Raw genomic sequence first — 17,274 nt, 5'->3', positions numbered from 1 at the left:
CACAGAATTTATTTCCCATCCCTACTTGCTCTTCAGGCGGTGGTGGTGGTGCTGGGCCTGTCATCTTGAACCGCTGCAGTCCGTGCGGTGAATGTATTCCCACAGTGCTGTTAGGTCGGAAGGTCCAGGATTTTGCCCCAGCGACCACGAAGGTCCACGAGGTCTTGAACCCATCATAATTACCGAGATTAGTACATTTACTTCAAATGGGTGGTGTCCACCTTTGAATTGGTGGAATTGGGGCGCCTGCTTTAGGAAATTAGTGTGTCAGTTGGGCCATAGCGTTAGTAGACTGGACTGAAGAAATAGCCCTAAATTGTACAGGCTTTTAGTCCAATAGGCTGGTTTCTCCACGAGACTTGATTGGTGTATGATCAATTGCAGTGGGGAGCCATTGCCCTTTAATAAGGTAGCAGTTTCTTTAGCAGCACTGGACGCTAGGGATGCATAGGCGCCCTTTGCTGCCAGCCATGGTAAGGGAATAAATGTTGGCCGCCACTTCATACACGTTTTTATGGCATTTATATGTACCCCCATTTGTGGGCAGCGACTACAAAGAGTCTTGAAAATGTAGTGCCTGGGAATAGTGGCAGGGACCCAGGGTAATCGAATCCAACCCAATTGCCGCCCTTGTCCCCTCAGCTCCCATTGCCGCGGGGTCGAATTTACGCTGGGGTTCAACCCATTCTTCGTTGTAACTTCGGGGAAGATCCGAGGAAACTCCAGAGAAAGGGCATAAACGGGACACCAGGAGAACTACTGCGAATTTTCAGGGTCAATGGAAATCAAGCAGTTTCTATAAGGGGCGGCCATTCCGCAATGCCAGTTTTACGCCCGGGCGGCGAGTTCAAAATCTATCGCTATATCCTTGGTTATGGCCTATGGGACTCACATGGTTCTGGTTTACGAGGCTGCAAGACCGCTAACACGCAATTTGTTCCCGATCTTATTTCATTTTCTTGGTTAATTTGAAGCTATTCATGTACCTTGTGCGTTTGTTTTTGCCTCACTGTTGTTTTGCAACATGTTATTTACACGGCAACAGAAAATACTGGAAACACTCAGTAGGTCAGACAGCATCGGTGGAGAACTTTCAGGCCGACGACTTTTCGTCAAAATCCATGTCGAAGAGAAGAGCAGAACTTGCTGAAGGTGGGTCTTCTTGGAAGAGAAGTGGCAGTGAATTAAACAATAAAAGCCAAAACAAAATACTTCAGATGCCGGAAATTTGCAATAAAACACAAAAATGCTAGAAACACTCCGCAGGTTAATGCTTCATGCTCAGCATCCTCTATGTGAAGTAATATTTGATGACATGTGTCCTACGTTTGTCCTTCTAAACTCGGGCCCGATATCATTTTCCTCTGGTTTCCGTGGGTATCTAATATTTTTGTTTTACGTTCACTCTCTTTATCTTGCTAACATCATATGTACCATCGGAAAACAACATTTTGAGATGCAATATATGAGTAATTTGAGATATGACGTGATAAGTGTAGCGTACTTGGAAGGAATAGAAAGAAAGAACTAACTGAGCCATTGCTTTATTGCAATGGACCTGTCACCAGGTTATGAAGAAAAAGAAAGAACTTGCATTTATATATCGCCTTTCACGACCACAGGGCATCCCTAAGCGCTTTACAGCCAATTAAGTGCTATTGAAGTGTAGTCACTGTCGTAATACAGGAAACAAGATACATACAGGTGACCTTGAATCTATAGTTCCCAAACCTTTCCACCACTGTGGTTTTCCTCATCTCCTGGGTCAGTTTTAGACTAATTGATAGAGATTGATCGTAGAAGCATAGAGATTGATTGCTATGGTTAGTCAACAACTCCATTATCATTGTATCATGCAACTATCAAATGGTAGAAGGCGAACTAGATGGACCTTGGTCTTTATTCTTCTAGCAAATCCCATGTTCCTAGGTTATATGCCTCCACGAGGGACCATCGGAGACTTAGGTTTGAGGGACTGAACAGCCAGAGCTTATAAGCTGGTATCTCATCAACATTCCCTTTAACACCAGAGACCAACCTGAACAACAACAACTTGCATTTATATAGCAGCTTTAACGTAGTAAAGCGTCCCAAGGCGCTTCACAGGAACAAAATCAAACAAAATTTGACACTGAGCCACATAAGGAGATATTAGGACAGGTGACCAAAAGCTTGGTCAAAGAGATAGGTTTTAAGAAGTGGGAGAAGTAGAGAGGTGGAGAGATTTAGGGAAGGAATTCCAGAGCTTTGGGCCTAGGCAGCTAAAGGCACTGCCACCAATTGTGGAGCGATTAAAATCGAGGATTTGCAAGGGGTCAGAATTGGAAGGGTGCAGAGATCTCAGAGGGTTGTGGGGCTGGAGGTGGTTACAAAGATAAGGGGGGGCGAGGCCATGGAGGGATTTGAAAACAAGGATGAGAATTTTAAAATCGAGGTGTTGCCCACCTGGAAGCCAATGTAGGTCAGCGAGCACAGGGGTGATGGATGAACAGGACTTGGTGCGTGTCAGGATACTGGGAGCAGAGTTTTGGATGAGCTCAAGTTGATGGCACTGTACACAGAATTGTAGACAATAGGTCAGGCGTTGAGTGTCCATGGCACTGGCCACCATTAACATGACATTTAGGGATCTAATTTAACTTATTTGGCGATATAACACAGCATCCCAATTCTTTGATTTTTCTGGCCGCCTCGCATTGCTTAAATATGTTGAGCCACAAGTCAGAAGGGTTTTTTTTAAAATGCCCTTATTCCCAAGTCCTATCTCATCCATTGATTATACGTGTCTCCTATTTTTCCTTTCGATATTTGGAATATTTGTCTACTGAAATCAATTTGCTAAAGAGTAGAATTGGTGCAAACTTTGAGTTTTAGATGACTACTCTGAGTCCACATTTCTCCCTAACTTGTTTCCTCTGCGAGTATAACTGTCTGGCGTTAAGAATGCGATTCCAAGTCATTTATTTATAACAGAAAGTGTCCTACTTAAATACCCATCATTGCACCGTATTTAGAACTATCGTCTGCTTCTCACTCTTCCACCAGTTACCAATTCACCTTCATGTCTGAGTAGAGATGCTCACTTTTACTTTGTACAAGAGTCCCTCTTGAGATGCTTTACAAATGAACCTTTAGAAGTTAAGATATTGATGTAGCTTTCCTCTCAAGAAAGATTTATCAGGAAAGGCCAGCCTTTCCTTACGCAACTTTGGATGTCATTTGTTCGGCTATTTTAATTTAGATTATTGAGATACGTAGCTAACGGGTATGGCTTTCTCACCATTCTTGAATAGGGGAACTAAATTTGCCTTTTTTCCCAACCTTATCAGTGCTCACTTATTCTCTTAAATGACCCTTAGCGCATCATAAATGTCTCTTTATGTCTCTCTAATTAATCATCCACGAAATCTATTGGGGTTTAGCCTCTGTTTCACTAATGTCTTGGAGACAAAGGAGTTGCACTTGATGTTTGATGGCATATTGCCAGAATTCAAGAGGCAGTCATTTAATACATAACAAGCGTATTTTCATCCTCAAGTTTAACTCAATATTGGGGCCCTTAGGCTTAACTTAATCCATGACTTGCCTTTTGTTTTTATAGTAACGGAAGAATATTTTGGAGTTATGGTTTGCATTTGCTGCTGTATTCCTTTCCGCAGCGCCCCCCCCCCCCCCCGCCCCTACCATCCCCTTGGCACCCGCAATGTTTTTGACCTATCCATTGTACTTGTTCAACGTTCAAACCCATTCTTCACCCTGTAAGCTTTGTAATTATGTCCCCTCTAATATTTTAATTTTCTTGTCCATCCATTTGGAAGCATTTTTATTTACATTATCCTTGCTGAACTTATGGACTCGTGCTGTATCTCCCGCATAATTTCCTTATTAATTATTGTTCTTTTTTATTCTTATTTTTGACTTCGGCTTAATTGAAAAATGAACCATTCACTCATCACTTAGAAACTGACATATAGGATGTAATGGGGCATTTCGTAGTCTCAAGGGCATCCGTATTCGCTTAGGATATTGATTAATTTCCCGGAGGCAGACACAATAACACATGATAAAAACAGTTTCCTATTGAGGTTATCTTTTTTGGGCATTCGGAACCCAGTGTTCTAGTAATTCATTTTTGGAGATAGTATATAAAGAGCATGAACACAATTCTTAATGCGCTGCAAAATAATCAGTAATAGTTATCTTCGATACCGCCATGTTTCAGCTTATGATGTTTGTGCTACTGATGGTGTTTTTTGCATGGGGATCAGATGAGCTAACCTGCACACTTCGGGAAAGATTCTATCTACCCAACATATCTAAGGATGGGGACATCGTGCTTGGAGGGTTGTTTAACGTGCACTTGGACAAGTTTGAACGGATCAATTTATTTACAAAACCACCAGAAGAAACCAGATGTGGAAGGTTAGTTCAGTTCTGGTACGGCCGTTCGTAGTTTCGATTAAATTTTAACTAATAGTCCTGTTTGCATATATGCTCATATATGTATTCCGGTACGAATGACATTTTGCTAAATACGTTTCGTTTATATTGTATTCAGGGCGGCAATTTGCAACTACTGTAAATCGCTGAACCATTTGACATTTATTATGATCGTAGTCTTTGGTCTCTACCAAGCAGTTTATACTGCACAAAAATATGGGGGAGACCAAACAAGGGGCCATTAATATAAGATAGTCACTAATAAATCCAATAATAAAATCAGGAGAAACTTTTTGACCTAGAGAGTGGTTAGATTGTGGAGTAGGTGAGGGGAATAGCATAGATGCATTATAGGGGAAGCTAGATAATTACCCGAGGGAAAAGGAATAGAAGGTTATGCTGATAGGGTTAGATGGAGCGGGGTGTGAGGAGGCTCGTGTGGAGCATAAACACCTGCATGGACTAGTTGGCCGAATGGCCTGTTTCTGTGCTGTGCATTCTATGTAATTATATGTACTATTCGCCTTGCGACACATTATTATGGGTACTATGATGAAAACGATGACCAATTGAAGTAATACACAACTGTACAACTAACATTAAGTGTATAATCGTGAAATAAATACAATAAGAAATAGGAGCAGGAGTAGGCCAATTGGCCCCTCGAGCCTGCTCCGCCATTCAATAAGATCATGGCTGATCTGATCCTAACCTCAAATCTAAATTCATGTCCAATTTTCTGCCCACTCCCCGTAACCCCTAATTCCCGTTACTTCTAGGAAACTGTCTATTTCTGTTTTAAATTTATTTAATGATGTAGCTTCCACAGCTTCCTGGGGCAGCAAATTCCACAGACCTACTACCCTCTGAGTGAAGAAGTTTCTCCTCATCTCAGTTTTGAAAGAGCAGAGCAGCCCCTTATTCTAAGATTATGCCCCCTAGTTCTAGTTTCACCCATCCTTGGGAACATCCTCACCGCATCCACCCGATCAAGCCCCTTCACAATCTTATATGTTTCAATAAGATCGTCTCTCATTCTTCTGAACTCCAATGAGTAGAGTCCCAATCTACTCAACCTCTCCTCATATGTCCACCCCCTCATCCCTGGGATTAACCGAGTGAACCTTCTTTGTACTGCCTCGAGAGCAAGTGTGTCTTTTCTTAAGTATGGACACCAAAACTGTATGCAGTATTCCAGGTGCGGTCTCACCAATACCTTATATAACTGCAGCAATACCTCTCTGTTTTTATATTCTATCCCCCTAGCAATAAAAGCCAACATTCCATTGGCCTTCTTGATCACCTGCTGCACCTGCATACTAACTTTTTGATTTTCTTGCACTAGGACCCCCAGATCCCTTTGTACTGCAGTACTTTCCAGTTTCTCGCTATTAAGATAATAACTTGCTCTCTGATTTTTCCTGCCAATGTGCATAACCTCACATTTTCCAATATTGTATTGCATCTGCCAAATCTCGGCCCACTCACCCATCCTGTCTATATCTCCTTGTAGGTTTTTTATGTCCTCCTCACTCTCTACTTTCCCTCCCATCTTTGTATCATCTGCAAACTTTGATATGTTACACTCGGTCCCCTCCTCCAAATCGTTAATATGGATTGTAAAGAGTTGGCAACCAGTAGCCAGCGGAACACCACTGGCTACTGGTTGCCAGTCCGAGAATGAACCATTTATCCCAACTCTCTGCTTCCTGTTAGATAACCAATCCTCCACCCATGCCAGAATATTACCCCCAATCCAGTGATTCTTTATCTTGAGCAATAATCTTTTATGTGGCACCTTGTCGAATGCCTTCTGGAAGTCTAAATGCACTACGTCCACTGGTTCCCCTTTATCCACCCTGTACGTTATGTCCTCAAAGAACTCAAGCAAATTTGTCAGACATGACTTCCCCTTCGTAAAGCCATGCTGACTTTGTCCTATTAAATTATGTTTATCCAAATGTTCTGCTACTGTCTCCTTAATAATAGATTCCAAAATATTACCCACCACAGATGTTAGGCTAACTGGTCTATAATTTCCAGCCTTCTGCCTACTACCCTTTTTAAATAAGGTTGTTACATTAGCAGTTTTCCAATCTGCCGGGACCTTTGCCGAGTCCAGAGAATTTTGGAAAATAGAAACATTTTTGTGACAACGTTTTGGTGAAATGCCCCGGCAGATCCTTTATGTCGGTTTAGCTGTGGTCAGTGAATAACCACGTTATATTTTGCATTTACCCCTAATAATAATCACCATCGTCGAGGTCATAATCATCATGTCATCACTTAATTCATACTAGTGTCAATTCATAGAATGCACTACACTGAGGAGGGGAATTTGCAATAGATTTAGTAATCTGACCTGAAATATAGAGGTGAATTTCCGCGGGGATCCAGTCATTCATCTGCCGTAACTTCGGCGGAAGAGCCACGGAAACCCTTAAAAATGGCATAGCCATCTCTGATGTTTTCCCGGGGTTTTCGCTTCTCTTATGCCGAAGTTACAGCGGATTAGTAGGTGAACCACCGCGATAGTCTACAGAACGGTTGCGAACATATTTTCCGCAATCCTTGTTTCTAATGGGATTAAATTAGCAACCAAAATCAGCAGCACAAAACTACTTTGTTACTCCTTTCAAACAACAGCGAGAAAAAACAAGTCCATTTATCAGATGCCTTTTACACATGCTCCACTAAATGTATCTTTCCCCCTGCCCCCCCCCCCCCCCCCCAAATTTTAATCGATGAAGGACTTGGTTTCGTTTCTACAGGGGATTTGTTCATTAAGCTTGGTATGATTATTTGTAAATATAAATACTGGTCAAACAGTATGTTTTATTATGCATTTAAAATGTAAAATTGAAACTGTAGCAGAGAATATGTGATTTAACAGTTAAAAGCGTGTAAGCAAACGTGACGTTTTCATTGACCTATTACAAAGAATGTACAGCGCAGAAACAGGCCATTCGGCCCAACAGGTCCATGCCGGTGTCTATGCTCTACGTGAGCCTCCTCCCACCCTTCTTCATCTAACCCTACCAACATATCCTTCTATTTCCTTCTCCCTCATGTGTTTATCTAGCTTCCCCTTAAAAGCATCGACGCTAGTCGCCTCAACTGCTCATTGTGCCCTCAAATTCCACATTCTTACCACCCTCTGGGTGAAGAAGCTTCTCCTGAATTCCCTATTGGATTTGTTAGTGACTATCTTATATTTAAGGCCTCTAGTTCCGGACTCCTCCACAAGTGGAAACATCTTCTCTACGTCTACTCTATCGAATCCTTTCATAATCTTAAAAACCTCTATCAAGTCCTCAGTCTTTTTTCTAGAGAAAAGAGCCCCAGCCTATTCAATCTTTCCAGATAGGTACAACCTCTAATTTCGGGTATCATCCTAGTAAATCTTTTTTGCACCTTCTCCATTGCCTCTATATCCTTTTTATAGCGTGGAGACAAGAACTGTTGGCAGTACTTCAAGTGTGGTCCAACCAAGGTTCTGTACATGTTTAGCATAACTTCTCTGTTTTTCAATTCTATCTCTCTAGAAATGAACCCCTGTGCTTGGTTTGCTTTTTTTATGGTCTTATTAACCTGTGTCACTACTTTTAGTGATTTGTGTTTATGTACCTCTAAATCCCTTTGCTCCTCTACTTCGTTTAGACACTTATTTTCCAAGCAGTAAGTAGCCTCATTATTCCTATCAAAATGTACCACCTCACATTATCTGTTTTGAAATTAATTTGCCATTTACACATCCATTCTTCAAATTTATAAATGTCTTCCTGTATTTTGTCGCAGTGCTCCTCAGTATTAATTATATCCCCTAATTCGGTGTCCTCCGCATATTTTGAAATTGTACTTCTGATTCCTGAGTCCAAATCGTTTATGTAAATGGTGAATAAACGTGGTCCCAGCACTGATCCTTGTGGAACACCATTTCCCACCTTTTGCCAGTTTGAGTAACTTCCTTTAACCCCTACTCTCAGTTTTGTGTTTTGCAGCCAACTTGGTATCCATCTACTACTTGTCCCCTGACTCTACATGCTCTTACCTTAGTCATGAGTCTACTATGTGGCACCTTATCGAAGGCCTTTTGAAAATCCAAATATATTACATCTACTACGTTACCATTGTCTACACTTTCTGTTGCTTCTTCAAAGAATTCAATAAGATTGGTGATGCCTGACCTTCCATTTTGAAATCTGTGCTGTCTATTCTTTATTATATTTTTTTGTTTCTAGATGTTTCTCTATTACATCTTTGAGTAAAGATTCCATTATCTTTCCTCCCACTGAAGATAAACTAATTGGTCTATAGATCCCTGGACTTGTTCTATCTCCCTTTTTAAATATAGGAATCATATTAGCTGTCCACCAGTCCTCTGGCACTATTTCCTTCTAATGAATTTATATATATATATATATAACAGGTTCTCTGCTATCACTCCCTAACTTCTTTTAGTATACCAGATGCAATCCATCTGGACTTGGGGTTTTATCCTCTCTAAGTTTGATTAGTTTATCAATTATCTTCCCTTTCTATCAAATGTCTTTACATCTTTTTTGATTTCTTCCAAAGTCATGCCCACCATATTTGTCTCCCTGGTAAATACTGCAGCAAAGTAATTATTTAATATTTCTGCCATTTGGCTATCATTGCCTGTGAGTTTATCATGTGTATCTCTTAGTGGCCGTACCCCTTTCCTGATTTTTCTTTTGTTATTTATGTGTACGTTGAATACTTTACTTTTTTGATATTCCTTTATAATTTAATTTTGTGGTTGCTTTTTGCCTTCCTAATTGTTTCTACTCTATGATATTAACTGGTGCGATGCTATTTCATTGTTTCAAAATGAACATATTTCGCAAACATTGTAAAACAAAATAAAATTATACGATATATTAATCTAGAACAGTGTTAGCACTTAAATTTCTTACAGTCAATTGCACGGTCCATACCAACTAAACACCTTTAAATGGACATTGTGTGCTTTAATGTTCTTTACTTTGCAAATCTTCCAAGGTGCTAAGACGTGCACAGGAAAGCTGAACTATCTTCTGTCAACATCATCTATGTTTGTTCCTCAGTTTTAATTTAAGGGCGTTTCGCTTTGTGCAGACCATGATTTTTGCTATAGAGGAAATAAACAAGGACAAGACACTTCTCCCAAACATTACACTGGGTTACAGGATTCACGATGATTGCGCGTCCTCCAAGATTGCAACAAAAGTCACTCTGGCTCTCGTTAATGGGCAGGAAAAAACATATGTGGATCACGTCTGTAACGGGTCTCTCAATGTCTCTGGTATTGTTGGTGCCGATGGATCCTCAGAGTCTATAGCAGTGGCAAGAACAATCGCTCCTTTTAAAATACCGATGGTGAGATTTGGTTCAGTTACTGTGGTCACTATCATATAAATAGAACCAAATAATTAATAGGTATACACTATAATTAGGTGTCAGCTATGGCTCAGTGGTAACACTGTCATCTCTGAGTCAGAAGGTTGTGGGTCCCACTCAAGAGAATTGAGCACAAAATCTGGGTGGACATTCCCAATGCAGTACTGAGGGAATGCTGCACTGTTGGAGGTGCTGTCTTTTGAATGTGATGTTAATCGATGTATGCCCTCTAAGATGGACCTAAAAGATCCCATGACACTATTTGAAGAAGAGCAGGGGAGTTCTTCATGGTGTCCTGGCCAATATTTATCACTCAACCAACATCAATAATAAAGTAGATTACCTGGTCATTATTACATTGATGTTTGTGTGACCTTGCTGTTTGCAAATTGGCAATCAAGTTTCCTACATTACAACAGTGAATACACTTCGAAAGTACTTCATTGACTGTAACGGGCGTTGGGATGACCTGAGGTCGTGAAAAGCGCTATATAAATGCAAGTTATTTCTTTCTTGCTTCTGTATGTTACTTCCTTGAATTTATAGTGTTTTGGTTTTATCACTAAATGCACTATAACGGTCGCGATTACCCAGTGCCCATAAATTATAGCGTTAATCTAACAAAACATGGACACAGTTTCTCAATTCACCTTAAACATTGATATTAATAAATCTTCTTGTTCATTCCAATGAAGTTGGAATACTTGGAAGTGTGAAATGTGCATATTTTAACCACAAGCTAATAACCTGCTTCATTTTTTTCCCTTTTGATTAAATGCAGGTTAGTTACTTTTCCACGTGTGTATGTCTCAGTAATAGGAACGAATATCCAACTTTTTATAGAACAATACCAAGTGACTACCATCAATCCAAGGCTTTGGTTCAGCTTGTTAAGAGGTTTGGATGGACTTGGATTGGAACCATTAGCAGCAACAATGATTATGGCAACTCGGGAATGAAAGCGTTTATAGAAGCTGCCGTTAATTTCGGCATTTGCATTGCCTTTTCCGAATCGTTTTACCGAACCGATCTTGTAGAAAAAATTACAAAAATTGTACAAGTGATAAAAGCGTCGACCACAAAAGTCGTGGTGGCTTTTGCGGCATCGGGGGATATGCGCGTTTTATTTGAGGAGATTGTACGGCAAAATCTCACTGGAATACAGTGGGTAGGAAGCGAAGCTTGGATTACAGCAGATATTATTTCTCCAGATAAAAGCTCCAGGTTCCTTACCGGGGCAATCGGAACAGCAGTGCGTACGGTACGAGTTCCAGGTCTGCGGGACTTCCTCCTCAGGGTCCATCCTTCTACGTTTCCTGGTGATAGTTTGGTAAGAGAGTTTTGGGAAACGACGTTCAGGTGCACTCCAATATTCGATAAAACTGCAAGCCAAGTAGATTCATCTTCTCGGCTCCCTCGATGCACCGGAAATGAAACTTTGTATGAACTATACAACGTGTATACTGACCTAACTATGGATGGAAGTTCCTACAATGTATATAAAGCAGTCTATACATTCGCTCACGCTCTGCACAGTATGTTTTCGTGTGAAAATGGCAAAGGACCATTTATAAATAACACATGTGCATATGTTTCAAACTTTCAACCGTGGCAGGTAGGGAATGTACCCTATTTAATTTGATTAATGTTAATTGCAAAATAATTCGTGCAATGTAAAAGAAGTCTGCAAAATAAGTGCCCACAATTTACAATGAAAATAATGGTGAGGTTAACAGCGCTCACCGTTATTTATGCGCAAACCGGACAACAATTTCCACAGAGCCCACTTGAGGAGTTAAATCCGGAAGTTGCTGTTGGAGATGCGCTGCCCCTCCATCAGCTTTGCGAAAACCGCATTTCCCTCTCTGACTCACCATTAAAATACATTGAACGCCAAAGATACCCAGTAAGCACATTTTAACAACGCGATACGTCTTAATTACTGCCAAACAACCTTGCTGATACTGAAAATTAACTTTTACAAGTGTGTAATCGAATCCCTTCAGCTTTTAATTGTTGTTGGAGGTTTTTTTTAAAAAAAAAATATTTGTTTTACTTTTTGTTTCTGCCCCTTCTCTCTCTCTCTCTCTTAATCCAATCTTACTTGCCCTCTCTTTATTTTGCTTTCTGTACCTGGTTTGACAATGAATTAAAAAAAAAATATTTGTTTTACTTTTTGTTTCTGCCCCTTCTCTCTCTCTCTCTCTTAATCCAATCTTACTTGCCCTCTCTTTATTTTGCTTTCTGTACCTGGTTTGACAATGAATTTACTTTTTTTTAACTTACGCTTCATGATTCAGTCTCTGGGCTGGTGGTTAACCATTCTTCAATCTGATGATTAAGGAGATAGACAGTTGTTTGCCCTGTTCACACAGGTCCCATTTATCCTGTAGAGGGCGCTACACTGAGTGGCCCTCTAATTTACAGAAACTTTTAGTGCAAAACACATGGAGAGTATATGGGCAAGGGCAAGTCTAACCAAAAGTGGGTACTGTCCGTTCGCTGCTTACAGTAAATTCTGGCTCAACGTTTTAGAAATATTGGTCGAACTGTACCACCTTAAAGTGTAAAAATCCTATCTTTACACGTGAAGTCACTAACGAAATCTGTCCATTATTTTCTGAAGCTACTCCATTACATGAAGTCCGTATATTTCACAACGAAAACTGGTGAGAAGGTGCATTTTGATGATAGTGGCAATCCAGTAGCTGGGTACGACTTTGTAAACTGGCAAATGAATACAAACGGTGGCATTGAAGTTAAGACAGTTGGATATTATAATGGGTCAGCACCTCCGGGCAAAGAAGTGGTGTTGAATCCGAAGCAAATTATCTGGAGCGATGGTGAACAGAAGGTGTGTCCGCCAATTGAAACTGACTGTAATTTTATTTTGTGTCACAGTTTTTAGTGTCTGATCATTATACTTTGGAATACCATTTAAGCAAGAAATCTACGAAAGACCATAATGTGGAATAGGGCCAGAAAGGGATAGCTAGGCTCAGTCTACAGCCGTTTAGAAAGGGCGGATCAGGCTTTACTAATCCGATACGTCGTAGAGGAAATTAGCCCGATTTAGACAAAGGGGGACGTAATAATTTTAACTTAGCTCTCCGGGCTGGAAACCCACGGGATCGGGTGGAACGCCGGTTTCATACCCGGCCCGATATTACTCACCATTGACTTCAATTGAGAGTAAACATTGGCGGGGTGCAAAATCAGTATTAAACCCGTTTCCGTCAGCTTCCCGATTGGCGGGATAGATTTCAATTGCTCCCGGTCCCAGGGAATGATTTGGGTATGGTAATCTTTCAAAGCATCGTTTTATAAAATTCCACTTCAGAGACGCGTTAGCAATATTTATATCAATTATATTAAAGATAAAGTGGTAGCATGACAGAAACATGGTTGCTGCGTAGAACACAGAGAGCCCGAGTAAATGGGTATCTTTTTTTTCTGATTGGCAAGATATAGTTAGTGGTGTATTCCAAAGATGTGCACCTTGTTCTCAAGATGCACTGAGGCCACGGTTATTATCTGATGCGCTCGTCAGCCCTTCATTCCCCCATTAATTTTGATGGAGAAGAAAATCGCGGGTTGCGGAGTGCAGATGCCGAAAGCCGCAGACTAATATCAACATTTGATGATAACATCCAATCAATGGGCAACCCAGACTTGGGCAGAATGTGGGAGGCTGCAAGAGGACATATTAGGCGCGTGGGTAGACAAATGCCAATTGCAGTTCAACTTCAAAAAGAAAGCAAAAGTTTCATTAATAAAGAACATTTCACCTCCTCAGGGCAAACCAAAGCGCTGCAATTATTTTTGATGCATAGTACCTGCAGTCTTGTGGATACTTGGCGCAGAGAAATATCCCACAAATAATAATGAAGATAAATGATCAGTTAATCTGTGACAATATTGATTGAGCGACAAATGTTAGCAAGCGGGAAGGGGGAGCTCCCCTGTTCTTCATAAAGTCATAGGATGTTGGTCAGTAAAATATAGCACTTAAATATGAAGATCTCGGAATATGATATGAACTTTAATCTTAATTGCAAAAATGCAATTTTACCGATGAAGGCACATATATTGATTTTACGAATAAGTGCATTTGCAGTATATCTAGCATCATAAGGTAGATAATCTCTCTATTTCTTCCTTTAAGATTCCCCCTGCAGTGTGCTCTGAAAGTTGTTCTCCTGGAACAAGAAAAACGGCAAGGAAAGGACAACCTGTTTGTTGCTTTGACTGCACTCCCTGTGCGGATGGGGAGATTAGTAACATCACAGGTGAGTCGAAATAAAAAAAAATTTTTAATATATGTGAGTCGGCAACTATCTTCAGAGAAATCTAAAAATGAACTTCTTATCCACATAATGTTCTCATTTGCTCTTAGATTCCACAGACTGCATCAAATGTCCTTTCCTATACTGGTCCAATGATCGGAAAGATCAATGTATACCAAAGAAAATAGAATATCTGACTTTTACAGAAATCCTGGGAATTGTATTGGTGACTCTTGCATTGATTGGAGTTTGCATGGCTATAAATATAGCTGTTCTTTTCTTTAGATATCGAGAGACACCTCTTGTTAAAGCTAACAATTCCGAGTTGAGCTTCCTTCTTCTTCTTGCGTTAACATGCTGTTTTTTGTGCTCAGTTACATTCATTGGTGAACCATCCGACTGGTCTTGTATGTTACGACACACGGCATTCGGTGTTACTTTTGTCTTGTGTATTTCCTGCGTTTTGGTTAAAACCATCCTCGTGCAAATAGCATTTAAGGCAACGCTTCCCAGCAATAACCGGATGAAATGGTTTGGTCAAACACAACAGCGTTTAAGTGTTTTCCTCCTTACATTCGTTCAGGGTTTAATATGTGCCCTTTGGCTGATCCTTGCGCCGCCATTTCCCATGAGAAACACAAATTATTACAGGGAAATTATTATTTTAGAATGCGATGCGGGTTCTTCGGCAGCTTTCTATTCTGTATCAGGTTATATCGCTTTGTTATCGTGTGCATGTTTTATCTTGGCATTTCTCGCCCGGAAGCTGCCAGATAATTTCAACGAGGCTAAATGTATAACTTTCAGCATGCTTATCTTTTATGCGGTTTGGATAACTTTTATTCCAGCCTCTGTGAGTTCTCCTGGGAAATACACTGTAGCGGTAGAAGTGTTTGCGATTCTGGCCTCCAGCTTCGGATTGCTGCTTTGCATTTTTGCTCCGAAATGCTACATTATCACGATAACTCCAGAGAAAAATACGAAGAAATGTCTAATGGGTAAAGTGATTGAAAATAAGCTTTAAAGGACAATAAGACTTGTTGGCATGATTTTTTTGGTACATAATTTGTATTTCGATGGTTTTGCAGCAATGAACTCAAATGCTACAAATCGATTGATTGATGAAGCTCAGGTATATGTTTTAATCTGAATCCTTTGCTCTGCCATACTCTGCTGGAAACATCGAATTTAAATTGTGGAATTAAATTTCAACATATAATTAATAAACATATTGGACTCAAACTTAATCTGTCAGTAATTAATTCACGGATTTATGTAGTTCACATCTAATATTTAACATTGATAACATGATATAAACCCTGTTTTGGCACTGAGACGCAGACTTGGAAGATCTCAGGCTCAGTACTATGTGACGAGTGAGCTGATATCAGTCCTTGCTGCAAGTGAGTATTAAAACTAGCTTCGAGGTCCCGGGTCGCGATAGGGTAAAATAGTTGTGTTTGAAATGAGGGTGACTTCTTTCTTGGTTGTTCTATCTTGCTTTCACTATTGTGTTCATACATTTGAGACCAAGGCGCCTCACACGCAACATGATGTGAAACATAGAAACATAGAAAATAGCAGCAGGAGTAGACCATTCGGCCATTCGAGCCTGCTCCGCCATTCACTATGACCATGGCTGATCCTCTATCTCACTACCATATTCCTGCTCTCTCCCCATACCCCTTGATGCCTTTTGTGTCTAGAAATCTATCTAGCTTCTTCTTAAATATATTCAGTAACTTGGCCTCCACAGCCTTCTTTGGTAGATAATTCCATAGGTTCACCACCCTCTGAGTGAAGAAATTTCTCCTCATCCCAGTCCTAAATGTCCTAATTCGTATCCTGAGACTGTGACCCCTCGTTCTGGACCCCCCCCCCCCCAGCCAGGGGAAACATCCTCCCTGCATCCAGTCTGTCTAGCCCTGTCAGAATTTTATATGTTTCAACGAGATCCCCTCTCATTCTTCTAAACTCGAGTGAATACAGGCCGAGTCGACCCAATCTCTCCTCATACGACAGTCCTGTCATCCCAGGAATCAGTCTTGTGAACCTTCGCTGCATTCCTCTATGGCAAGTATATCCTTTCTTAGGTAAGGAGACCAAAACTGCACACAGTATTCCAGGTGTGGTCTCACCAAGGCCTGTATAACTGCAATAAGACATCCTTGCTCCTGTACTCAAATCTTCTTGCAATGAAGGCCAACATACCATTTGCCTTCCTAACTTTTTGCTGCACCTGCATGTTTGCTTTCAGTGATTGGTGTACAAGGACACCCAGGTCCCTTTGTACATCAACATTTCACAATTTATCACCATTTAAATAATACCCTGCCTTTCTGTTTTTCCTTCCGAAGTGGATAACTTCACATTTATCCACATTATACTGCATCTGCCATGTATTTGCCCACTCACTCAACTTGTGTAAATCGCCTTGAAGCCTCTTTGCATCCTCCTCACAACTCACAATCCCACCTAGTTTTGTGTCGTCAGCAAACTTGGAAATATTACATTTGGTTCCCTCATTCAAATCATTAATATATGTTGTGAATAGCTGTGGCCCATGCATTGATCCCTGAGGTACCCCACTAGTCACTGCCTGCCACCCTGAATAAGACCCATTCATTCCTACTCTCTGTTTCCTGTCTATTAATCAATTTTCAATCCATGCCAGTATATTACCACCAATCTCATGTGCTTTAATTTTGCACACTAACCTCTTATGTGAGACTTTATCAAAGGCCTTCTGAAAATCCAAATAAACCACATCCACTGGTTCTCCCTTATCTATTCTACCAGTTACATCCTCAAAAAACTCCAGTAAGTTTGTCAAATATGATTTCCCTTTCATAAATCCATGTTGACTTTGTCTAATCCCGTTAATAACAATTGCCTCAATAAGTATAAAGGCATATCTTTTGCAAAAAAAGTACCATATTTTTGATTTTCTTTTCCATATCTTAGAGTAAAGGTGGACGACATTCAGTGAAAAAATGAGCTGGCGTTTATGTAGCAATATTGTAAATGCAATCGAAAATAACAAGTTTAGGATTTCACTAGAGCAATTTTCCCGTTGTGTTCATAAAAAGGAACACTGATTTATTGGTTATATACGGACCTATTAACGAAAATAGAGCTTGCCTATTTA

General features: G+C 40.4%; 1 protein-coding gene across 1 annotated transcript; it reads left to right on the top strand.

Annotated features, from left to right (window-relative positions):
* Positions 1–9,561: 9,561 nt before the first annotated feature.
* On the top strand, positions 9,562–15,150 carry LOC137330983 (extracellular calcium-sensing receptor-like). The gene is made up of 5 exons (XM_067994561.1): positions 9,562–9,819; positions 10,622–11,455; positions 12,467–12,694; positions 14,006–14,129; positions 14,237–15,150. Exons 1-5 carry the CDS (start codon positions 9,562–9,564, stop codon positions 15,148–15,150), a joined length of 2,358 nt encoding a protein of 785 aa, XP_067850662.1.
* Positions 15,151–17,274: the final 2,124 nt, after the last annotated feature.

Source organism: Heptranchias perlo, chromosome 13 (assembly GCF_035084215.1).
Source record: "Heptranchias perlo isolate sHepPer1 chromosome 13, sHepPer1.hap1, whole genome shotgun sequence".
In the NCBI taxonomy this organism is placed as follows: Eukaryota; Metazoa; Chordata; class Chondrichthyes; order Hexanchiformes; family Hexanchidae; genus Heptranchias; species Heptranchias perlo.
This window is presented reverse-complemented; position numbering and strand designations above follow the sequence as displayed.